The 26,762-nt window shown below is 41.5% G+C and overlaps 1 protein-coding gene across 1 annotated transcript in view; it reads right to left on the bottom strand.

Moving 5' to 3' along the window:
• Positions 1 to 1,001: 1,001 nt before the first annotated feature.
• Positions 1,002 to 26,762, bottom strand: part of plcl1 (phospholipase C like 1) — a 104,939-nt gene continuing 79,178 nt past the window's right edge. The window contains exons 6-12 of the mRNA XM_061792237.1: positions 22,944 to 24,051; positions 20,548 to 20,724; positions 10,865 to 11,227; positions 8,049 to 8,252; positions 5,631 to 5,706; positions 4,990 to 5,099; positions 1,002 to 4,593 (exon numbers count right to left, since the gene is read on the bottom strand). Of these exons, the coding sequence (XP_061648221.1) occupies positions 4,393 to 4,593; positions 4,990 to 5,099; positions 5,631 to 5,706; positions 8,049 to 8,252; positions 10,865 to 11,227; positions 20,548 to 20,724; positions 22,944 to 24,051 (2,239 nt within the window). The 3' untranslated portion in view covers positions 1,002 to 4,392. The remainder of the gene's footprint in view (positions 4,594 to 4,989; positions 5,100 to 5,630; positions 5,707 to 8,048; positions 8,253 to 10,864; positions 11,228 to 20,547; positions 20,725 to 22,943; positions 24,052 to 26,762) is intronic.

Raw genomic sequence — 26,762 nt, 5'->3', positions numbered from 1 at the left:
GTGGTGTCTGGCTCCAGGCTAGAGGACGCCGCTACAGGGCCAAGAAGCAACGTGGCCCGGCCACCTCCAGATGTTCGCCTGCATTAGGGCCCGAAAGGCTGTCATGTCACCACCTACGCTAACCACACAGTTCCATCACCTCCCATCTGCTGGCCAACACCTCCTGGGGGGATCTCACCGCCCGTCAACCTCATAAAGAGACAATACTTCAGCACATTAACACATATGTGCTGGGAATGCTCTCATTTAATGGCATGACGACTGCACCATATACAGTAAGTGTTCACATGCATGACTGGCAGATGGCCCCTACACATTCTATCATGCAAAACGAACACAATTGAGGTTAACACATTAATGCAAAAAGTCAACTTCCAGAGCACGAAGCAACTCATTTATTTACAATTACTCTCCATAGAAATAGAAATCATCAATCGCGTTTTCTATAGTGCTTGTCACTGATTGGTCGCGGGTGATTTGGAACCTATGCCAAGGTGATTTTGCACAAAGGCGGATTACACCCTGGACCGGTCGCCAGAAACCAGCCAATCACAGAGCACATGTAGAAAAACAACCATTCACACCTATAGGCAATTTAGAGTCTCAATTCGACCTAATATCTATGTTTTGCCAGAAGAGAGCGTGCCAGTTCACTCCAGATTCAAACCCTGACCAAACTATTCCAAATAAATTATACTGTCATTGAAATATATAATAATTCATATAATAATATAGATTCGTTACTCAATGGCCAAAGATAAAAACATTTTATGCTCAGATTGTCAACTATGTGATGTTAAATGTGACTAGACTATCAGCATATCACTTGTTGATGTTTGGTTCCCCCTGCTGGCATGACCGAGGAAATTGACAGCCATTCATTCATTCACCCATTCTGGAAAAATCTGAAAAAAAAAAAAAAATCAACCAACACTTTTTTTTTTTTTTTCTCGGTAAAATGAATTGTCCGAGGGGAAGAAAGACATTCAAACGACACCAAGTTTCATCGTAAAAAGATCACTTTATTAAGCCTGGGATACATACTGTTACATTAGAATGCCTGTCAGATAGAAAACACAGTAGCTTTTTAAAATAAAAGCAATGTTCATTTAGTTATTAAATATATTCATACATAGCTTTTAAAATACACATCAATAAATATTTCATTATCTCTTTTGGTCTTCATTCTATCTTACAAAGACAGACAAAAAAAAAAAAAAAAACAGTTAGAACAGTTGGGGGAACGAGACTGGGTCAAGCCATCACCGTCAATGCAGATGCCACACAGGTGGTACGTTACATCACAATGACAGGTACATGTACACTTTACATAATTATGTTGGCGTTGAAACACAAACATTTTAAAGACGTAAAACCCTACTGGACCACACACTTGCAAAGATAGGTCGCACACAGAAAAGAGCACAGAGAGGTTCGAAAGGTTTAAGACACGTGGGCAATGCAGACACCTGAACGCGATGTTCTCCTGTCTAAAATGGTGGTCCCTAAAAACTCCAAATTACGTAACAGTCAGAGCCAAAGCTGTAGCGGTTTCTCTGCTGGGGTTGTGCATGATATCTCCATGGCGCTCAAGCCGAGCCTGGCAGTGACTACTTGCCTCCCTGCTGGAAGTGCCCTTTCCAGAAGTAAACGCTCCGGTTTTAAATACCGAAAACAATGTATCAGGTCGAGGGTTCAAGTACAGAAAACTGGAGTGTGTGAGAGTGGCACGAAGAGGATAATAAACGCCCTAAACTCGTCAATTTAAACATTCACAGGACTACTCTTTTTTTTTTTTTTTTTATGTATTAACCTACAGAGATGTGACAATGACAAAGTGGATGCATCTTAATACAAGGCATGAGTATTGTTTGTACAAGCCAAATTAAAGACAGTAAAAAGACATTACAACAAGGAGCTCTACATTACATACAGGTGCATCTCAATAGAATTGAACATCGTAGAAAAGTCAATTCGCCGATTTCTGGATTTTGGTTTGAAAACCTATTTTCCATTATTGGCTCAAAAATTCACCTTTCTGCTGTTTTTGTGCTTAGGCCCATGCAACAGGAGTACTTTGTCGCCATCTGGTGCCATCTTGGAGCAAAAGAACTATGTTGAAATGAGATCAGGCGTTTCATTTAGACAAAGATAGTGCTTTGTTGCCATCTTGTGGCATCTATAGGCAATTATAAACCATTTGGAGAGGGCGTCGATTATTGCAGATTTTCGCTATTTGTGTCAGGGTTCGGGTCCCTGTCCCTGCGAATAGTGAGGAACACTAACAAGACCAATTATGGGATTGTAAACAAAAATATCTCAACATATTACATTGGAACACTGTTAGCGGTTTTGGTTTGCTTTCGCGGGGCCGAGATTGGCGGGCCGGATCTGGCCCCCGGGCCACCAGTTTGACACCTGTGCACAAGCTTATGGCATAGTAACAACGTAAGTTAAACAAGAACACTTTTAAATGTGGACACCACCGTCATTATCTAATTTGATTTGCACTCTTCATTAGCTAGCCGCTGACCCTCTTAGTGCCTACAGTACCGTGCCGACGACCTTATTTTAACCTATGTCAGACCTAACTACTAAAACCTAACAGCGTAACCCTCCGAAAAGACTTTGTGTCTATCTTCTTATTGATCCATCCATCCATTTTCCATACCGTTTTTTTTCTCACTAGGGTCACGTGGTGTGCTGGCGCCTATCTCAGCTGACTTCGGGCAAGAGACGGGGTACACCCTGAACTGGTCGCCAGCAAATTGCAGGGCACATACAGACAAATTCATACTCACATTCACACCTATGTGCAATTTAGAGTCTTCAACTGGCCTACCACGCATGTTTTTGGGATGTGGGAGGAAACCGGAGTACCCGGAGAAAACCCACCCAGGCACGGGGAGAACATGCAAACTTCACACAGACGAGGTTGGATTTGAACCCGAGTCCTCAGAACTGTGAGGCAGATGTGCTAACCAGTGCCACTTCTTCTTATTTACTTTGTTTCAATTTCTTTGGCATCCTGTCAGCTTACCTGGACTGAAAGCGAAAGCAAACATGCAGTAGTAGCATGACATCATAACATAGCGACCAAGTCAGCGATTCCAATCACTGTCCCGAGAGATCATGCCACGAGAAATTAATTCACTTAATGTTTCAGAAAATAATTTATTTACCACAAATAGTATGGCAGGGCGAGTGGTTAGCACATTTGCCTCATAGTTCTGAGGTTCTGGGTTCAAATCTGGGCTCCAGCTTTACTGTGAGGCGTTCGCTTGTTCTCCCTGTGCGTAAACTGCGGGCTCCAAACAAACAGATGAGAAGACTCAAGAAGTTCAGGTTAAAAGACGACGTAATAATACCAAGAAAACATACATTTGCACTCAAAAGGCCAAAGTTAACCATCATCAACAGGCAGTCGATGTTGTCACACATTCAAAGAGTCAACCAGTTTGATTAGAAAGACACATCAGCCTAAATCTATTTTTTTAACCAATTTTCTCTATTGTTATTATTGCTACATCCATTTCATACAGTGGCATCCTGATTTACAACCTGTCGCAAAATGTCGCAGGAAATGGGTTCATGTGATCCTCTCCCATGTACGTCTTCCAAAAAATCGTCTCCAATTACCCGGCCTCTCAGAGTTGACAACCTGCACCGGAATTCGTCTGCTTAAGAATACTGCGTGTTACATTTCAATGATGTAACATGATGATGATCTGGGAAACAACAGTGCTTCTGACAGGCCTTTATCTAGGAATATGCAAAATATGAGACGAGAACATTCAATTGGGCTAAGCTTCATATAAACAGAAACCATAAGGTCAAGTTTTCAAATCAAATATAGGTGGGTTCCTAATATATATGAAAAATATGGGTTCCGGCAGATCGATTTAGGCCGGGGGACTTCAATCCAAAAACACTTCTTTATGACTGCCTATAATTTAATAAATTAATTAAAATACATATGTGCTCCTTGAATGACAGCAATTTAAATGCTTAGAAATTCTACATGTTTTCAATGCTTTTCAAATGTAATAAATGTAGTCTGAATCTTTATATTAAATCTGAATAATATTGAATTGAAACTCATAATATTTTCCTATATTCTTTTTATTTTAAAGAATGAAAAAAAATATGATTCATATGCGGTTTGGCAGGGGGAAAATGCCAAATTTCTGCTTTTGACCACCCTTTACAGAACCAAATATGGTTATCCACCTGATAAAGCAGCGCACGCGGTTCTTAAGTTTAATTGAGTTAATGCGCTTGAGTTACAAGGAGCCTGAAAATGAAGCACAAATTTTACGTCTCAGTTGGGACCACAGTAAGACTCTTAGAGTTAACTGCACCGGATACATCCCACACAAACAAGCAACGACATCAGATGCGTCCGTTGCTGTGTGTGCTGCTTCGGCGCCTGTTAATGGTATGGGTGGTGTAGTGCAGCTCGGCCGCAGAGGAGGTGGATGAGGAGGAGTTGGAGGAAGTTGAGGTGAGTCCAGAGGCCTCGCAGGCCAGTGCCACCTGCCTCAGAGCATCCAGCGAATCCATCTTGGCTCCACGGAGCAGGTCGCTCTGCCCCTGCAGCAACATAACAGGACAACAATGTCTTTTATATGATTAGCATAAGCCTTTTTTTTTTTTTTCACTTTTTCTCCTGCAGAATTTACTGGCTGGTATTAATTTGTACAGCTGTACCTAAATAAAGCACTTGGGAAGTGGATATTATGATATAAAGATGATAATAAGATTCTGTCTCATCATTTATGTTCAGTTCTCAGTTTTTCGAAGCAAAGATACCTGTAAATTCTAGTAAAAATGTCCCATTACAATCAATCTGAATTTAAACATGGCTTAGTCAAAAAAAAAAAAAAAAAATTGATACTAGTAAAAAATATAAACAACTGTTATAATGTTAAATCAATTCAAAAATACAATATATGTGCACTCTGTGTTTTTTCTGTATATTTGCTGTACCTTGAGCACAGTGACATTCCAAGTGAAACTTTCCACAGCTTTGCTGAGCTTGCATCCTTTCATTCCTTCCTTCTCCCCCAGCCGAGGCAGATCTTCGTGGAATTCCATGCCTACATAACACACGTGCAGTTTGGCTACCTATTTAATGACTTCAGCAATTCAAATGATTAGCTCTCGGTATAATGTAGTTGCATACCACTTCAAATTGCAACTGCAATGATAAACATTAAACGTTAAATGAGTTTGACACCTTAAGTTACAGGTGTCAAACTTAAGGCCCTGAGGGCCAGATCCGGCCCGCGGCCTCCTTTTATGTGACCCGCGAAAGCAGATCATGTGTGTCAACTTACATTATTCTTGCTCAAATTTGTGCCAATATTTCAAATTGCCATATGTAATACATAATGCTGACATATTGAATAGTTGAACGAATTATTATCCTTTGACTCTGATTTATAAAACAGTTATCCATCAATTTGTTGTGTATTTGTTATAATATAACGAGGTGATTTAACATTTACATGATTTCCGCCATCATAACAGCCCTCTGAGGGAATCCATAACTACAATGTGGCCCGTGACAAAAATAAGTTTGACACCCGTGCGAGTGTTAATCAAAAGTGAACACTATCATAGTTTACCTTCTCGCTGTACCTGCGCAATCCTCTCCTGGATACCATCAGCATTCTCAATCAGCTGTTTCTGGGCCACAATCATCTGAAAAGAGGCAAACCAAAAGTATTGGCACAGTTGGCTGTTCCACCTTTATGACGTGAAGGAGTTTTCCTGGATACTGACTTGATGTTCTTGATGAGATGAGAGATGAAAGAAAGAAAGATGAGCATGCTCAACTTTCAGAGACAATGAATGCACCTCAACATTTCTATTTCCCACTCAAATTTGTGTCCGATTGATTGTGTTGGATGGGCGTAAGAGTGCCGTGGTGCAAAAGATAAGTGTATGTGACATATACACTTTGCATATATGGAAAACATGTATTGGAAGAAGTTATAAGATCTTCCACTCTTCTGGGAAACGTTTTGGAAAACAAATGGACCTCAAACATTTCCCTGAGGAACGTCACCCAAAATTGTGTCTGTGGGAAAATGAGGCAGAAAAAGAACATTTTCACAGCCAAATGAAAATTTTGTCTGGCCTGATATGGCATGTTCCCTACAAAACTACCACATTCCTCACCAGATCTATAATTTTCCTTCACGCTTTCACACCAAACTCATCCAAGCATGCCTTTGGGTTCTTGGAACAGAAAAGGGCCTCCCCCGCACTGTTACCACCACAATGGATGCATACAATTGTCCTAAATGTTTTTTTAAGATGAACAATGACTAAACTAAGCAGTCTAGTCCAGCCTCTAATTGATTAACTAATCGATTAGGAGACCTGTCCCAATACACTGGAAAGTCAGTCGACGTGTACTACTTTTTGTACGATTCGGTTTTCATGAAGTTGAAAATGGCCTGCACGAAACCCATTCACCTGCCCGCATGACCCGACCACTCGTTTCCTGGAATCTAGCCCCACATAACGCAACAGCAGTGTCAGCCCGCGCCTTCATTGGAAGCATTAAAAAACTTTTTGGTGCTTATTTATTCAGTCCCATTGTTCAATGAGCGACCGTGGGCACAAAAAAAGTTCCAAGTGCCTGCCCTTTGAAAAAAGAAGACAAGAAAATGACAGATTACCCTTCCAACAAAAACCTCTCCTCCTCCCTCTCGCCTCTTCACCATCTTTCATCGAGAGTTTTCAATAGAGGTAAAAGGGATGTTTAATGAGCACTTATCTATTTCATTATTCATTAATATTTATTTCACCCTGTTTTTTTTTCTTTCGATGTTAAACTATAGTTTTCCTCTCTCTATTTTCTTCCTAATATATATTCTTTAGGTTTTTGGAACGGATTGTTTGGATTCACATCATTTCCTCTGGAAAATACTGTTTCAGTTTTTGTACAATTCAGTTTTAGTCAGACTTTTTGTAATGGATTAATCACAAAAACCGAGGTTCCACTGTACTTTCTCGCATTGCAAAAGAAGCTTACAAGGTGGCTTTTCTATCAAATGTATGGAAATATTACGCCACTGTGTGTGACATTGCGTGTAAGTGTAACAGCAGAGTGGTGACACAGGTGGGAGGGAGGCATTCTGAGATGGAGTGGGAGCAGCTGGACGCTTGGGATGCAAGAGCTTGATGAGGCGTGTGGGTGACTGCTTAACTCTCTCTGCATACTTAATGCTACGCCACTGTGTGGGGGTGTGTGGGTGGGTGGGTGGGTTTTATAATTTGATGTTTTAACCATTATAGAGTGATGGCCCGGGGGAGGTGTTGTAGTGTTGCACTTTTTTTGGTCCAATAACATTGCCGGATGGATTTTAATCACACATTGTACTGAGGTGGAATTGTGTTTAGCATTAATTAGCAAATATGAAAACTAATTTGATTACATTTTCCTCATAATTTCAAAAACTGAAGCCTCTTTCACTCAGAGGAATCCCATTTTGCCTTTGTCTTACACAGAACTCAGCGAAGGCTGGATATTGTGTTAACAAAATAATACGTCATCCCGTCAGCATTTGGTGTGACGTAAAAAAAAAAAATGCTCTACTTGAGATGTGCTCACACCCCTGTTCCAGGATCCTGGAATACAGAGGCCACCACATATTCACGGCTTGACGTTCGCAAAGTCACATTAGTTTTTTTAAAATCCATCCTCCGTTATTTGCTGTTTTTGTGCTAAAGGCTAGAAATAGTATTATTCTGGTGCCATCTTGTGGGATATTGGGGATAAGCAACTGTGTTGAAGTGATTTGAGGAGTTTCATTCTTATAAAAATAGTGTATTTCAACAGATTTCTGCTATTACCGGTAGGACTTGGTCCTTACAATAGCAGGGGAACACTTCCCCACACAGACAGGCATTGTCTCGTCTCGGTGTCGGCTCTGATACAACCTCCAATAGTCGAACTTGTTCTACTTTACGGCTGAAAGCAATGAGTTAATTAGTTAATTTTGGAAACAGGAGGAAAATACTTTGGTACTAACCGTGTCATAGGCAGAGAGGAGCTTGCGGGTGGGTTCGGTGACACTGACGAGGGCCTCCAGACAAGGGTAGCCCTCCTTGAGCACCATAATGGCCCCCATGGTGCCCTCGGGGCTCTGCAGCCTGGTGGCCAGGCTCTGTATGCACTGCTTGAGTTTGGCCACCGTGGGGAGCCCACACTGCTCTTTGAAACTGGCGATGGTGCCCTGACAGCAACACCAAAATATGATAAATACTAATAATAAAACAAAACAAAAAAAGAGTTGAGGCCAGACCAGACTAGACGAATACCACATGCCACCTGTGTGTGAGCGTGAACATGTGTGTGATTTGCAGCCACGGAGGCGTGATGAATGTTGCAGATGAGCCCACAGAGTGAGTACAGAATGTTTTTGTGCGAGTGCGTGCGTGGAGTGTGTGTGTGTGTCTGTGTGTGCGTGTGTGTGTGTGCTAAAACAGGTGAGTGAGTGGCAACAAGTTGGTAGCTATTAATAAATTCTTAAAGAACCTCCTCCGCTCTTTTTCACTGATTCTTTTCATTGTTGACTTTTTGCATCATTATGTAATGTTTTTTATTACAACCCCAATTCCAATGAAGTTGGGACGTTGTGTTAAACATAAATAAAAACAGAACACAATGATTTGCAAATCATGTTCAACCTATATTTAATTGAATACACTACAAAGACAAAATATTGAATGTTCAAACTGATAAACTTTATTGTTTTTAGCAAATAATCATTAACTTAGAATTTTATGGCTGCAACACGTTCCAAAAAAGCTGGGACAGGTGGCAAAAAAGACTGAGAAAGTTGAGGAATGCTCATCAAACACCTGTTTGGAACATCCCACAGGTGAACAGGCTAATTGGAAACAGGTGGGTGCCATGATTGGGTCGAAAAGGAGCTTCCCTGAATGGCTCAATCGTTCACAAGCAAAGATGGGGCGAGGTTCACCTCTTTGTGAACAAGTGCGTGAGAAAACAGTTTAAGGACAACATTCCTCAACATACAATTGCAAGGAATTTAGGGATTCCATCATCTACGGTCCATATCATCATCAAAAGGTTCAGAGAATCTGGAGAAATCACTGCATGTAAGCGCCAAGGCTGAACACCAAAATTTAATGCCCGTGACCTTCGATCCCTCAGGCGGCACTGCATCAAAAATCAATGTGTAAAAGGATATCACCACATGGGCTCAGGAACACTTCAGAAAACCAATGTCAGTAAATACAGTTCGCCGCTACATCCGTAAGTGCAACTTGAAACTCTACTATGCAAAGCAAACGCCATTTATCAACAACACCCAAAAACGCCGCCGGCTTCTCTGGGCCCGAGCTCATCTAAGATGGACTGATGCAAAGTGGAAAGGTGTTCTGTGGTCCGACGAGTCCACATTTCAAATTGTTTTTGGAAATTGTGGATGTCGTGTCCTCCGGGCCAAAGAGGAAAAGAACCATCCGGACTGCTATGGTTGCAAAGTTCAAAAGCCAGCATCTGTGATGGTATGGGGCTGTGTTAGTGCCAATGGCATGGGTAACTTACACATCTATGAAGGCACCATTAATGCTGAAAGGTACATGCAGGTTTTGGAGAAACATATGCTGCCATCCAAGCAACATCTTCTTTATGGATGCCCCTGCTTATTTCAGCAAGACAATGCCAAACCACATTCTGCACGTGTTACAACAGCGTGGCTTCGTAGTAAAAGAGTTTGGTACTAGACTGGCCTGCCTGCAGTCCAGACCTGTCTCCCATTGAAAATGTGTGGCGCATTATGAAGCATAAAATACGACAACCGAGACCCCGGACTGTTGAACAGCTGGAGATGTACATCAAGCAAGAATGGGAAAGAATTCCACCTACAAAGCTTCAACAATTCGTGTCCTCAGTTCCCAAACGTTTATTGAATGTTGTTAAAAGAAAAGGTGATGTAACACAGTGGTAAACATGACCCTGTCCCAGCTTTTTTGGAACGTGTTGCAGCCATAAAATTCTAAGTTAATGATTATTTGCTAAAAACAATAAAGTTTATCCGTTTGAACATTAAATATCTTGTCTTTGTTGTGTATTCAATTAAATATCGGTCAGACATGATTTGCAAATCATTGTATTCTGTTTTTATTTATGCTTAACACAACGTCCCAACTTCATTGGAATTGGGGTTGTATAAGCTAGCATTTTCCCAAGCATTTTCATCTCAAAACCAAATTACCACTTTCCTGTCCTCCATGGGACCCCAAACTTACTAAACTACATAATATATTGCCATAACATGGTAAAGAACAGACCACCATGAATACAAGAAATCCAAGAAATGGTATACCAATAAAAGAGATTACCACATGTTGCTCTGTTCAATCGGCAATGCCCTTAAAAATGTACTTGCAACAAATTTTGGCCACCGACCCTAAATTTGTGAAAGCCTCTTTTAAGTTAAACAGTACACCTTTATTATTTTATGCACCTGCTTATTTCTGTCAGGTAAAGTTAACTATGAGCATAAAAAAGCATGAGTAAAAGCCATAGTTTCTCAGTTACTGTATATAATAACAAGAATGACAAGGATAACGATAACATACTGGTAACAATAAGGAAAATATTAAGGGTAAAGAAAACAATAATCTTAAGGATAATGATTAAGGATAAGCATGACAATGAGGATAACGATAAGAATAAGGATAAAAATAACGATAAGGATACAATGAGTGTAATGACTGCCATAACAATTCTGATAAATACATTTTGTCATTAAAGTTTTTTATATTATTTATTTGTCTTTCAAAAGTGACGGTGTACCTAATGACTAAACCTTACCTGAGCTTCTTCCCGCAGATCCATCACCTCTTTCAGGGGAGCGCTGGCCAGTTTGAAGGTCTCGTCCACCGCCTTTATACCTGTGTTTCTTAACGTGACATACTCACGCCCACGCCGACCCACCCTCCTAACCGACAGGCCCCTGCGGTGGGCTTTGCCGCCCCCTCGCCGGTTGGTGATGGCCACGTGGAGAAAGAGGCTGGCATGGGGCAAGACCTCCCCCATCAGGTCCAGCAGGGGCACGTTTCGGTAGCCAGACTGAAGGCACTCGAACGCCACGCTGAACTGGCCGATGAAATCATCTCCAATGTAGTCATCATCCAGCACGACGAAACGAAGAAGGGCAAGCTCAGGCATGTTCACCTAGAGACGGGGGAGGAAGACAGGCTGGTCATGTGACAAAAGTCAAAGATGCCCCACAAGCATGTTTTTATTGCTTTTATCAGCGCATATATGCATAAATGGATCTTGCCAAACTATAAATTGTGACCAAAAGGCAAACGTATGCCAGGATGCTTTTAAAAAGTGAAAAAGTATTGGGACACTGTACCTACAAGAAGTTAATACAACATGGAGTTGCTATTCTATTGTATAACAGCTTTCACTCTTTAATTAATTTGATAAGTTGGAAGGGGGCGGCACAGTGGCCGACTGGTTAGAGCGTCAGCCTCACAGTTCTACCCAGTCGTCCACCGTGCCGCCCCCTTCCAACTTATCAAATTAATTAAAGAGTGAAAGCTGTTATACAATAGAATAGCAACTCCATGTTGTATTAACTTCTTGTAGGTACAGTGTCCCAATACTTTTTCACTTTTGTGCTAAATGTGCTAACCAGTCGGCCACCATAAAATGTATTTTTATTGTAATTGTAAAAATATTGTACAGAATTTTTTCTTGTTTAACTTTATTTTTCTCTTTCAAAAAGTTTCTTACGGCATATTTTTATTTTACTTTGCGCTCACTTTTATGTTTACACAATCTGCTGTAACACCTGAAATTCCCCTCAGTATAGGATGATCTTATTTCATCTTATTTTAGTTGAGGTACATACAAAAGCATTGGGACACCTCGTTTTTAACAGATTTGACACTTAAGTTTTTTAGAAGATGGAGGGTTTCAGTGGGATTTTTTTTTTTACCATTTGTGAGGTCATGTGCTTGTTCTTCCAAATCAAACTCATCCAAGCAAGCCTTTGGAACTTTGCATTGTGCACAGGGAACAGAAAAAGGGCCTTTACCAAGCATTGACTAAGACATGACAGTTTTAACTGCGTATGCGTTGTGTCCCTTCTGTCTATATTGTATCTCTGCGTTGGTCTTTAAGCGGGAGAAAAATATGTAAAAAGAAAGAAAAGCCTCATTGAGTGTTCATAGTGTGATTATGTCATCACAAAATTGAGCCAAAGAGAGGCTCAAACAGAGTTCCCTGTTACGAGGTGTCACTTGCCGAGCCATCGAGGCGCAGCATCCACTTTAATTACACGCTACAATAAAAAGCACGTCCCGCCACGTCGCAGAGGGGCTCGCAATATTAAATTTCACACGTTTCAGAGGAAGCCTTCGCGCTAATAAGGCAGCGGGAGAACCTGCAGAAAAGTCACGGAACAGCGAGCATGCCAACAGTGTGACTCTATTGCTTTGTGTGGATGAAGAAGCGTAAGCAACGCTCAGTGTCAATTAGGAGGTGTAACACACAAACACAAGTCATTATTATTATTAAAAAAAACACCTAGAGTTCTATTATTATTACATTCCATAATACTGTATATACTATATATATATTGAATATAGTGGATTAATACTGTAGTGCTATTGCAACACAGCTTTTACGTTATGCTGGTTAAATTCAAATTTGTTCTACAACCTCAATTCCAATGAAGTTCGGATGTCATTCACAAGCAAAGATGAGGCGAGGTTCACCTCTTTGTGAACAAGTGCGTGAGAAAATAGTCGAACTGTTTAAGGACAATGTTCCTCAACGTACAATTGCAAGGAATTTAGGGATTTCATCATATACGGTCCATATTATCATCAAAAGGTTCAGAGAATCTGAAGAAATCACTGCATGTAAGCGGCAAGGCCGAAAACCAACATTGAATGCTCGTGACCTTCGATCCTTCAGGCGGCGCTGCATCAAAAACCGAAATCAATGTGTAAAGGATATCACCACATGGGCTCAGGAACACTTCAGAAAACCAATGTCAGTAAATACAGTTCGGCGCTACATCCGTAAGTGCAACTTGAAACTCTACTATGCAAAGCAAAAGCCATTTATCAACAACACCCAGAAATGCCGCCGGCTTCTCTGGGCCCGAGCTCATCTAAAATGGACTGATGCAAAGTGGAAAAGTGTTGTGTGGTCCGACGAGTCCACATTTCAAATTGTTCTTGGAAATTGTGGATGTCGTTTCCTCCGGGCCAAAGATGAAAAGAACCATCCGGAGTGTTATGGACGCAAAGTGCAAAAGCCAGCATTTGTGATGGTATGGGGCTGTGATAGTGCCAATGGCCTGGGTAACTTACACATCTGTGAAGGCACCATTAATGCTGAAAGGTACATACAGGTTTTGGAGAAACATATGCTGCCATCCAAGCAACGTCTTTTTCATGGACGCCCCTGCTTATTTCAGCAAGACAATGCCAAACCACATTCTGCACGTGTTACGTCGTAAAAGAGTGTGGGTACTAGACTGGCATGCCTGCAGTCCAGACCTGTCTCCCATTGAAAATGTGTGGCGCATTATGAAGCGTAAAATACGACAACGGAGACCTTGGACTGTTGAACAGCTGAAGCTGTACATCAAGCAAGAATGGGAAAGAATTCCACCTCCAAAGCTTCAACAATTAGTGTCCTCAGTTCCCAAACGTTTATTGAATGTTGTTAAAAGAAAAGCTGATGTAACACAGTGGTAAACATGACCCTGTCCCAGCTTTTTTGGAACGAGTTGCAGCCATAAAATTCTAAGTTAATGATTATTTGCTAAAACAATAAAGTACATCAGTTTGAACATTAAGTATCTTGTCTTTGTAGTGTATTCAATTAAATATAGGTTGAACATGATTTGCAAATCATTGTTTTCTGTTTTTATTTATGTTTAACACAACGTCCCAACTTCATTGCAATTGGGGTTGTAATTTTAAAAAAAAAAATTCCCATAGGAGATACAGTGAGCCCCCACTACATCAAGGTTCATCATTTGCTTTTATTAGTTTTTACAGTGCAGAGGCAAATCCGAATTTAGAGTACCATCTACTGGAAGAGATGCAGCGTAATTAACAGCAAGAAGACGACAGTGCCCCCTCACTGTAATACAATACCACATTTTTCCATTTTAATATTCGGTGTTCCCACACAGCAGAGAGAATATATGCCTTTGAGTTTTGTGTTTGTTTATGTGTTGCTGTTCCTTGGGTGTTAAAGTCACAGTTGTTTGATGGTTTATAGTTACTCTAAGTCCAATCCTGTTCTAACCCTGTCCTTTTCTGTCCTCTCTCATCCTGTCCTATTGGTTAAGTTGTTGCATGTCCTCACAGGGTACGTGAAATACTGTATATGCTCATTTCCATTACCCTGTTAATGGCAATTCACATTATAAATTGGCATTAAGTTGAAGAATTTTCGTCAGTTGAAATTTGGTTTGGTTCGACATTTTGGTGTTTTAATACAATATTTAATTGTCATTTTGTTTGATGCGTCAGATTTTCAATAAACCTTAACTGGGAGTGACAAATAAACTTGCAGCAAGCCTCTTATTTGCAGAGTGAGTGCGAGTGAGTCTTCTTTTCTTTACCCCAAAGTGATATTATACAATAGTCTTCCATTTCTTGGCAAGCAGCGAGAACATGCATGTGTTTTATTCACTTTAAATGTGTTGTTGGCTATTTAGACCTCCATAGAGTGACTCTCTAACATGGACTTAGTATAAAAATCTCATTTTCATTTCGAAAGACATCTTGGTTTTGTCATACAGGTGTCCAGAAAAGGCCCCTCTGACAGCTACTTCTCTTTGACCCCAGTTTTGTATCCACTTTGTCCACATTAAGACTGCCCCCTTTCCTCTGATTTGTTGCCTCCCAATGGGAGACCACACGTGTTTGTTATGTTGACAGCGCTGGCTCGGGAGCAGAGATGTAGGCGGAGATCTTCGCCAGTGACGTAGATAAGCTCGAGAAATTCAAATTACCTGATTTCAGGCCTCTCGGCAGAAAAACGTCTGAAACTCAGGAATGCGTGGATGATATTAATTCATATTTCACATTTCCTGAGGCACCATAGAGACAATACTACATCCCAAAAGTATTGTAGATATGTCTAGGACCTGCAGTGTACAGGCAATGTGATTTATTTTTTATTTTTAAGATTCTTATCTCTCATACAAATGTAAAAACAAGCTAACAACTGTATAATGAAGCTAAAGTAAAACACCTCACCTTTTGGAGTAATGAAAATGTGCTGTGTGTTGTCATCTATGCTCTCCGGTCATTTTCATGCTCGCCTCCACCATGAAAGTACTGTTGTTGTCTATACTTTGAGCGACAGGCCTGTTACCTTCAAATCTGATTGAATTAAAGTACTCAATAAATTTGTACGGTATCTCGAATGCCTCTACTATGGTTAAGATTACAATTTTCTTCTTTGGCATCACATATTGAGCGTATTTTACTATCGCATGATTTTACGTTGAAAGCGCATGGTGTGCTAGGACCTTTTTCCACGTCGGAGAACATGAGTTACTTGAGGAGAGAAAGTAAAGCACCAAGTTAATATATTAATGTTTTAAAAAAGCCTATTCTAGTTGTTGTGTACATGCATTTGGGCGCGCGTGTGTGTGTGTGTGTGCGTGTATGTGTGTGTCACTAACATCTACATGCTGCAAAAGTTGTGAGTGAGGGCCAAATTTTTTACTTTTACTCGAGTATTTATGTTAAGGAGAAATGGTACTTTTACTCCGTTACAAGAATCTACACGGCGCTCGCTACTTTTATTCATCAATAACTGCGTGCGAGATCTATTTTTAGACTTTCGTTTTCAACTTCCACATCGGGCGCCGTTGCTCCAATCCACCGTGATTACCACAGTGTTTGACTCAAGTTCACCAATCAAACGAGACAAAAAAGTCACATGTTTGTACACAAAGTCTTCTATTTGGCTTCGCGGGCCAATCAGAGTGAGTCGTGACAGCCGCGCGCGAAATGTGTTTACATTACAAACTACGTAAAACAACAGCTTTAACATGCAGCATAGTTTTGTCATTGCCCAAACTTCCAAATTTCAGCCCACTTCTAACTTGTGGTAAGTTGTAGATGTTTTTGCTTTTGTTTTGGCTGTGCGTTCTCTGTGCACTCTCTCTCTCTCTCTCTCTCTCTCTCTCTCTCTCTCTCTCTCTCTCTCTCTCTCTCTCTCTCTCTCTCTCTCTCTCTTTTCCACTTAAAAATTGAAATGGTGGCAACTGTATGTTGACTCCCATTGAACATGAGTTTGAATGTATTACTTCTGAACACAGCCACATGCCAGTTCTAAGACGAAGTGCATCCTTGTGCAACCGGATGCATTTTTATTTAATTTATCTGAACTTTATATAACCAGGTAAAAGGCCAGTTAAAACACCACATCTCTTTTGCAATGGTGACCATTGATGGTGGAAAAAGATTTTGAAATGATTTATCTTGGTCAAAATTCTTTTACAACACAAAAGCCTGGAATTCGAACAGAGGTGTGTATACTTTTCACATCTGCTGCAGCCTTGTTCCTGCTTTTGTAATCTGCCTCGTATTGTGCTGTTTAACAGGTAGAATTTGCCTTCATTTGTCCTTTTCCAAAGATTTTATTTTATAAAGATTGTATTTATGATGTTTTAGATCAAGTGATATTGTGTGATGTGTGTCATATTTTATTCAGTGATTTTTATTTTATTTGCCGTTCATTTAAAAAATAAATAAGAAGTTACTCAATACTTACTCATTACTTGAGTAGTTTTTTTTCATTGAGTACTTTCTTACTCTTATTCTAGTAATTATTTGGAGGACTACTTTTTACTTTTACTTGAGTCCTAAAGTACCCTTAATTGAGTACAGTTTTTGGATACTCCACCCACCTCTGTTAGTACCTGTACAATCTTTTTCACAACCAACAATGTTGCGCATAAAATCAAACAGTACATAAAGAGACTCTTTAATTCCAACTGGAATCACTGTATACATCACTGTATGATTTATTATACAGTTGTTTAATATCTCAAATTGAATTTTTACCATACTGAAAACAGTCTGTTCATTATAATAACAAACTATAACTATCTCTTTGAAAGGGGGAGCATGAAAAGAAAAGAAATAATAATAAATTAAAAAAACTAAGCAAAAGAGAGAAGAATAGAGTCTGTGTGTGGTTAATGTCCCTTAATAAACGTTTTTCCCTGAATGTCAACCATTTTCCACATTTATTTATTTATTTTTTTTAATGAGATTTTCTTTCTTTTTTTTTCAACCTGTCCTGTTCAGCCAACGCAGAATGGTGGCTATGTGTGCCTTCTGTGCTGAAACAGTTTTGCTCTGCAACAGCGGAGTTCGAAATACTTTGTCTGCTTATTTTTTCTTTTTGTCTAATAATTCTGATTTTTATTGAAAATGCAGCCAGACAGAAAAGAGTTTTAGGGGATAGACCGAGGGATGCGAACCACAGCAGAGCAGGAGTTAGACACTCTAGATATATGACCACAAGTAACGTTACAAAGACAACATCTTATTTGTGGATGGGGGGGGGGAGACACATGGTGAGGACATGCAAGAACTAACCAGTAGGACAAGATGAAAGAGGACAGAAAAAGTGGAGGACAGGACAGGATGTGGGAAATGAGCAAGGCAGTGCTACTGATGAGTAGTGTGGTGGGATGGTTTTATAGTGTCTAAACATCTGTAAGAACCTGTGAGTTGATATCTTAATACAGCCTGTGTGATTGTTAGTTGCCCCAGCACACACAATTAAAGCCTATAGCGTGTCTATGGAACTTATTAGTGAATGAACACCATATCACATGCATGTTACTCAACTGGTGTACAGAGTTGCTGTGCTGGCACATCGAGGAAGGGTGGGCCAAGCCAGCGAGCCCATCCTGTGGGGGACCCAGCTAGGGGGACACCACCCACTCCCCAGGAGCCAAGGCCATCCCGCAGCCCAACCATAGCACTCCGACCAGTCGCGAAAGGTGATGATAAGCGGTATAGAAAATGGATGGATGGATGGATGGATGATTTATTGTCGATGGTTGGTTGGTTATCAATAATTGTGCTTTCAACTTAGTGCTCAGTGCAAGCAGAGAAGTCTTTGTAAATGATTGGAAAACACTCAGGGAAGCCATTTGCAGTTGTGTATTGAAAAAATATCAAGCGTTACCTGTAGCAACACTTAAATTATGGCAAAGCATGATTGCTGGTAATTTTCTCTGATACACAAGACACAAAGAGCAAAAGAACAAACAGAAGTCCAAACCCTCTTCAAATCTCAACAAATGGAATTTGGGGCTTGCATTTTTAGTCAAACTAAAGGACAGCAATTTGTGGTCTGCATAATTAATAGCATAAGTAGGAGTTATAGCCACACAGCCAGAAAGCTGCAGTTAATGCCAACAGTGTAAATTTGTACTATAAGTCGCACGATTATAGGCCCGCCGCACACCGAGAGAGGTGGCCGTATGTGTCCCCAAAAATAAGTGGTGTAGAAATTGGATGGATGGAAAATTGATTTGATACGCAAGTAAATTCATTTACAAGCCTGGTTTCGTCACAAAGTATAAATAAATAAATAAAATAAAAATTCCCCCCAAAAATATATATATATAATATATATATATCCATCCATTTTCTTTACTGCTTATCCTCACTAGGGCCGCGGGCGTGCTGGAGCCTATCCCAGCTATCTTTGGGCGGGAGGTGCGGTACACCCCGAACCGGTCGCCAGCCAATCTCAGGGCAGATAGAAACAAACAACCATTCGCACTCACATCTACGGGCAATTTAGAGTCCTCAATCAACCTACCGCGCATGTTTTTGGGATGTGGGAAGAAACCGGAGTGCCCGGAGAAAACCCAGGCAGGCACGGGGAGAACATGCAAACTCCACACAGGCGGGGAGTTTGGAACATACTATTTTTGGTACAGTAACATTTTTCTGTCACGTCGTTTCATTAGAGATACATACTACTCAGGTTTCTGATAATATTTCACTTAATCATCTGTGAGGCATCAAAGTGCAGGAAGGTGTATATATGACAGCGGTGGCAGAAAAGTGGTCACATCACGTGTGACAGCCTGTCGCTGCAACGATAGCATGACGCGTCGGAAGGAGCCAAATCAGCGACACGACAGTCAATTGACTGCTCACATCACGCAGTGTGACTTCTCGGCAAATAACACAGAATTATGCCAGCGTCTAATTTAAAAATCCTTAAATCCTCTCCAATTAAGTACTTGAGTCTATTTTTGAACAGGTGCAAAGCTGATCAACATAAGCCTCTTTTATGCTTTCAACATTTTCAACATTTGACTCTTAATGTTGAATCTTGTACTGCAACAATTCATACACTGAAAACTCAACTAATACTTTATATATTAATATTAATTATTATATTAATATTTGTAGTTGTTTTAACTCCCCAAAAAGGAAAAAAAACAAAGAAAAAAGAAAACTAAATGAAAAAAAATTTTTAAAAAAATTTGAAAGAAATGTACAAAAAAATAAAGAAAAAATCAGCGAATAGGTGAATCCGCGGGTGCCAGACGGCGAGTAAGCGGGTTTCCGCTGTATAGTGGTACCTTGTCTTACAAGTTAAATTTGTTCCGTGACCAAGCTTTTTACTAGTTGTCAAATCCACAATCACAATTGAACCAAATTGAAATTCCATTCATCCGTTTTAGCCCCCCCCAAAAAAACACCATCATTTTTTGTTGTCGTTTTAATAAATAAAAACAGCACTGTATTGCAAGAAAAACAGAAGAAAACATAGTTAAAACAAAAAATGTAAATTAAAAAAATAATAACTTGCTTTTGAAGGGGCCGTGGCCAAGTGAATGATGTCAGGTAGTTGACCGCTTAGTTTCTGTGAGTGCAGGGACATGAGTTTTGGTCTACTATAGCTGCTTGTGAGTGTTTTCATCTTATATTTGTGTGTTTGACTGTTTGTACCGTTCAATAAATGGCTGAAAGTAAATCATCGACGGTGACTCTCCTGACCACAACTTTGGTAACTTGGAAGCGTCTGTTGGACTGTTTCAATAGAGTACACAAAGTAAATGAAAACAATACAGACAGGTGGAATTTGAACAGAGCGAGGTACCCCAGGCTGTCGAGGTTAGCGTGTTGATAATAAATAAAATTGTAAAACAAATTTTGAAAAATAAAGTAAAAAGTCATATTTTAACCAGTGGATTTAAAAATCCACTGACACATATTAGATGAGCTGAGCCAAGCAGCTGCTGACTTTCTCAATGCCTGTCATCCAATTTCTCACGAATAATCCTCTAAGTAGTGTTTGAATCGTAAGATTGATACTGCATATTGTAAAATTCTGTTGGCATTGCTCACTCACTCTGTCAGCCTTTAACAAGCCCATGTTCCTGCTTTTCATTACATTTGTAAAATGTATTCTGATACAGATCAGCACATTTTATCCAAAGTATCACAATGTCTTACTTGGAATTCAAAGGTCTCATCAAAGAGGGGGTCATCCTGGTTCTGTAGAGCAGTGCGTGTGCGCTGTTCTGCACAGTCGGCAGGTACTCCGTGTAGTTCCAGAACCACGTACGGGTCAATGACCTCTCCCTTGGCACCTGATCCCTGAGGTTTAGGTAGGTTGTGTGCACTAATAACCTGTGTAGCAGAACACTACATTAGATAATAGCGCATTAGAAAACATTATATTTTCTCAAATCATGGCCGCCCATTAAATAAACGTTGCGCCTCAATTAGTCACTGGATGCGTCTTAAGACAAAGAAACACCTCCCCTCAAAAACACGCCTCCCTCTTCCTTTCAGAAAAAAGTTCATACAGACTAACATTCACACACAGACAAACAATTAACTGCTGAGGCCATTTGAATTATTTTACTAACCAAAACAGTGGCACCTACTGAGGCACATAGAATGAATTCAAGCATGGAGTCTTGTTGCATGTTATATTATTATTATTATTTTTATTATTAAAGTTGAACCAAAGGTATTGTCGTGTTTTGTTTTGAATTTAAGTCACATCCCATTCTTAATCCAAAGGCTTTAATATAACATTGGTCCACACCCTCTGCAATTATAACACCATAAACTCTTCCGGAAAGAGTTTCCACAAGGTTTAGGAGTGTGTTTATGAGAATGACCATTTTTCTAGAAGCGCATTTGAGAGGTTACAAACTCTCACTCTCCACTCTATTAGCTGTGGCCCAATGGTTAAGCTCATCGTCTACCACCGTGGGGCACCTTGGTTCAAGACCCCGACCAGACCATCCCCTGGACACACGGCAGTGATGTCCTTGAGGAAGACACTGATACCCAGAACTGCTCCCCGGGCGCTTCAGCTGCCCCCTGCTCCAGTGTGTTCCACTAAAAAGTGTGTGTGCTCACTGTGATGGGTAAAATGCAGAGAACAAATTTTGTGTCCATGCATGCATGTTCATAACAATAAAGGTGATTCTTCTTCCTCTTCTAATTCATCCAAAAGTGTTCGACAGTGTTGAGCTCAGGATTGTGCAGGCCAGTAACGTTCATCCACATTAAACTCTTTCATCCATGTCTTTATGAACCTTGATTTGTGCACTGATGCACAGTCATGTTGGAACAGGAAGGGGCCATCTCCAAACTGTTCCCACAAAGTTGGAAATCCATCCATCCATCCATTTTCTGGACTGCTTATCCTCACTAGGGTCGTGGGCGTGCTGTAGCCTATCACAGCTATGTCCAAAATATTAGCCCCTGAGATCCAGTGAAAGGAACTCTGAATGATTCAGCATACCAAGAGATTTCGGACAGTTAAACAGTTTGGGGATTACCCCTTCCTGTTCCAAAAGGTCTGTGCACCAGTGCACAAAGCAAGGTCCATAAAGACAAGGATGAGAGAATTTGGTATGCATGAACTTGACTGGCCTGCACAGAGTCCTGCCCTCAACCTGATAGAACACCTTTGGGTTGGTTTTGAGTGGACAGTGAGCCAGGGCTTCACATCCAACTCACTGTGTGACCTCACAAATATGCTCCTGGAAGAATGGTCAAAAATTCCCATAAGCTCACTCCTAAACCTTGTTAAACGACAACGGGCTTGTGGGTATACTTTCTGGTATGATGCCATTCCCCACTATACAACTAGCAAGCGCCATCTCTGGCTATTCGCTGGGATTGCGACTTTCCTACTAATAATACCTCGGCAATTTCTAGCACAACTTCATCATGTAGTTAGCCATCAAGCGCTGCCTACAACTCGAAAAATGCATCTTCCTTAAGTGGTTTGTGTTATTCGGGCTAGTGTCTCTGTGGTGGTGATACAAGTGACCTGCTAATCGCAGCTAGACTAGTATGTACTAGCCACTAGCCACCTGTTTAGTACGCCAGCGCCTCGCTCAGAGTGCTTGTGTGTGAGTCTCACCACATAACAGACACATGGGAAAGTTAACTACTTATTAACCATAACCACAGCAGCACACGTAATTCAGCCAGGAGTTGAAAATTCCATTTACACTCACACAAGGCCAATTTCGAGTCTTCAATGAACCTAATATGTATACTTTTGGAATCTGGGAGGAATTCAGAGTCCCTAGAGAAAAGCCACACAAGCAGGGGCAGAACATGCAAACTCCACACAAGAATTGAATCCCCAACTTCAGAACAGTGCCTCGGATTTACTAACAACTGATACACCGTGCGCCATTCTGTCCAATAATACACATGAATTTAACACGGGTACCATCGCATCTAATTTTACCCTCCCGCCAACCTCTAATAGATGCCTTCCCCCATCTGAAGTTGAGTAAATAAACATAAGTGGACGGCCACTACTTGGGGAAATATGTCAATTAAGTTGTAAAAAATCTAAAATGGGGAGAAACCTTAATGCGAAGAGTTTGCGGTGGTACACCAGGCACGCAGCCATGTGTATGGGCGCTGAAATACGACACCTCGTCCCTCATGACGGCAGGTCGGAGAATGTAACCACACCCTCCGTTTTGAGAGAAGCGGCCCTTGTGAAGGTCGAGCATGGCACCGGGGGTCTGCTGGTTTAACGCCACAAGCTGCACGCCCCCTTTCCAGTATCCCTGCGGGTTGGGGTTACTGGAGTCCAGGCGCACTGAGCTGGGCCGCACCCTCGTTAAAGTGCGTTTGGTGAACATGACAAGGTCTTCCGGGCTCTCTGTGCTCAGCCGCCCGGCCTCCCCCTCGCCCAGAGAGCACAGTGTCCAGTAGGGTGTCTCGTTCACCAAGGGAGTGCAGGGAGACCCGGGACTGCTGGGCGGCGAGTGCTGCTTGTGAACGGCTCGTTGGGCGTAAAAGTGGCGGCTGTCTGTCCGAGCGATGGCCACCAGGTCCGAGAGCTCCTTGTGTAAGCGGAGCTTCCTCGGTTGTGATGGTGGTGGTACCACCAAGACCACACCCAGATCCTCTTCACCCGGAATGGTCATCCGCCGCCCAGCCAAAGGACCCCCACCTCCAATCTCTTCTTCCTCCTCAGACACTTCCCCATCGGATCCTTCATGCTCTGGAGGGAGCTTCTTGCCCACGATTAGAACACGTCCCTTCAGCTGCTCAGGGGTGGGTAAGGTGGTGGCTCGTCCCCCCAGGCTGACCGGCAGGGACTCCGGAGTGTAAAGCCGGGAGCCAAGTACCTTCTTCAGGTGCTGTGCCATGGTACGCTGCTGGGCAGGGGAGCAGCGCTGGCACATGTACATTAGGAGTGGGTAGCGCGAGGTCAGGAAGGCGTACTTGTTGACCACCTCCAAAGCGGAACGGATGGTGACGGGTGCATGGTGGTGGTAATGCTGATGATGGTGGCAAGGGATGTCCAGACTGTAGTCAACACCGAGTAGAGGCTCCCCCTCTGGGCCGTCGGTTACTCCAAGCTCCAGGCACCGGCACCCAGACTGAAGGGCTTTGATCAGCCCACCTAGGTCCGCTCTGCCATGTACCTGATCATCCAGAAGGTAGGACCGGTACGAGGTGCTGAGGAAACAATCGGAATCAGAATAAGTGAATAAATTGCGGTTTTCAAATTGTTACAGTGGAATCCCTGTGGTTGTACAATTTGTAATCGCACAAAACCATCAGCATTTCACGCTTGACCTCAACATATCTCACAAGTTCATTGGGCAGCAAATGATTACGTTTTTTCATTGTTTTTATGTGACCTTTTTGGGGTACATCTTTTCCAAAAGAATAATGAACTTCAACAAGGGGTGTCAGGTGAAGAAGAATATAGTCGAAAATCCACATTTTTCAGGTTTGAGGTTTTTTAACCTATCCCTGTTACTCTTTTTGCTGTTTTTGTGCTCAGGTCAAAGCAATAAAAGTATTGGTGGCATCTTGGTGCCAAGGAAGTAGAAGTGAGTTGAGGAATTTCATTCAGAGAAAAGTAGTGCTTTACCACCATCTTGTCACATCTACACGGAATTATAAAGTTTTTAGTGGGGGTATCATTTGCTCGTGGATTTTTCGTTATTCGTGGCAGGTCTCAGTCCCTAACGCCCGCGAATAAAGGAGGAACACTGTAGGCACAGGACGTTATGTGAAGTAAGGAGCAATATATCAGACTCCAGCATCACAATACGCATCGTCATTTGTTATGAACAATATTCCAGACTGTTTTTTTTTTTTAACTGTAGTTAACTTTTTACACTTGTATGATAGTGAAGAATCTAAATTTTTACTCAAACATTGCCTGCATTTAATGAAGGTTTGATATAGGAAAGAATAGTTAACATACCACATTGCATTGTTTTTGGACGTTAACTTACTAAAATAGATTGCCTGTAAAATTAATAAACATTTTATGATAGTGACAGTATGCTTGACTTAAAGAAACGTAAATTAAGAACATAAAATAATTAGACATTTAAAAGATGTTTTTGGGGAGGGAGCGGGGGGTATCCATGTTGTTATTATTATGTATTATTATTAGATTATTTGTAATAATGTTCACTTCAGCCTGCGCACCCTATCACTTTCAAGTATTACAAAAAGAAAAAAGTAGGTCACCATTAACCCACAGTAGCGTGTGCCTGTCAAGCGGTCAGCTGTAGATAGCACCTAACGATCAGCAGAGTGCTTACGTACTTCTAAACGTTGACATGGAGGGGAAATTAACCGAAACCTACCATTTTCACCCTGAGTGAGAGGAAGATTATTTGTTTGTTTTTTCTCATTCTAAGCCTGTTTGTTTGATCTGCAATGCAACAGTGGGGTTGGCAAAAAATTTAAAATACAATTTAAAAAAAGTAATTACCCCCCTTGTTAAATCAGGAATTAATTGTGGCTAATCACAATTTTTGGTTAATTTTTACTGATCACACTCAAGCTTGATTATCTCCAGACCCAACAAAATCAATTCAGACGAAAGATTTTTAAAAAGCTGCAACAAAATGACACGATCCAAAGGAATTCCAGAACAGTCGAGAAATAAAGTCTGTCAGTCTGGAAAGGGTTACAAAAAGCAATGATTCTGTCATGGTTGTTTCCTGCAGTCCCCTTTTTGGAGCTTGGGTGGCGCTTCGTGCCTCGCCTCCCTCTCTCTCTCTCCCAGCAAATCAGCAACACCTCCGTGCACCTGTCCTCTCGCAGCACTCAGTAATGCCTGCATAAAAGCCTGCCGGATCCAGGAAACCATCGCCAGAGTATTAACACCTTATTGTGGCACACAGGCCGACCCTCGCACTCTTGTATGTAAGTCACTCGCTTTCCCGAAATCCTATTTACCTCTTTGTGTTCTCATTTGTCTCCAGTGCTCCTTACACCCCCACCCACCCCCGCATCACTGTCCGCTCCAGCCACGCCGCCAAGTTATCCCACCTGCTCACATCCCCGCTTGCTGCTCACTCCTTGTCCTTACGGTCCACTATCTCTCCTTGGATATCCTTCCCCTGAGCCAACCTCCAATAAACCATTCTAAATCTACTCCCTCCGCTTCAGTCTGCTTTTGGGTCCAGTCAAAGGTGATACGAATTAGTATCGTGACAGAGTCCAGCGAACCATACGGAGAGCAATTATCCTCACATGAAGAAAACATGGAACAGTGGTGAACCTTCCCAGGAGTGGCCGGCCTACAAAGATTACCACAAGAGAACAGCAATAACTCATCTGGGAGCCCACAAAGAAACTCGGGATAACTTCTAAAGAACTGCAGGCCTCCCTTGCCTTAGTTAAGGTTAGTGTTCATGACACAAAAATAAGGAAGAGACAGGGCAAAAACAGTCCAAGGCGAAAACCACTGCTGACCAAAAAGAACATAAAGGCTCGTCTTACTTTTGGGAGAATATTATATGGACTGACAAAATGAAAGTTGAGCTTTTTGGAAGGTGTGTGTCTACATCTGGCTTACATGTAGCACAGCATTTCAGAAAAAGATCATACCAACAGTCAAACATTGTAGTGTGATGGTCTGGGGCTGTTTTGCTACTTCAGGACCTGGAAGACTGTGGTAGATGGAACCATGAACTCTGCTCTTTAACAGAAAATCCTGAAGGAGCCATCAGTTTGTGATCTCAAGTTGAAGCGCACTTGGGTTCTGCAGCAGGATAATGATGCAAAATACACCAGGGCCCGGGTTCAAAACTCGGTTATTTTAACCACTGGTTAACCCCTAACCACCGTTTAAATTCTTAACCCGCCGTTAGCTAACCGACCGTTAAATATGTGTTGTTCAAAACATGGTTCGTCGC

The sequence above is a fragment of the Phyllopteryx taeniolatus genome, chromosome 12 (genome assembly GCF_024500385.1).
Source record: "Phyllopteryx taeniolatus isolate TA_2022b chromosome 12, UOR_Ptae_1.2, whole genome shotgun sequence".
Lineage (NCBI taxonomy): Eukaryota > Metazoa > Chordata > Actinopteri > Syngnathiformes > Syngnathidae > Phyllopteryx > Phyllopteryx taeniolatus.
Note: the sequence above shows the minus strand (reverse complement) of the source record. Positions and strands in the feature narration are given on the sequence as shown.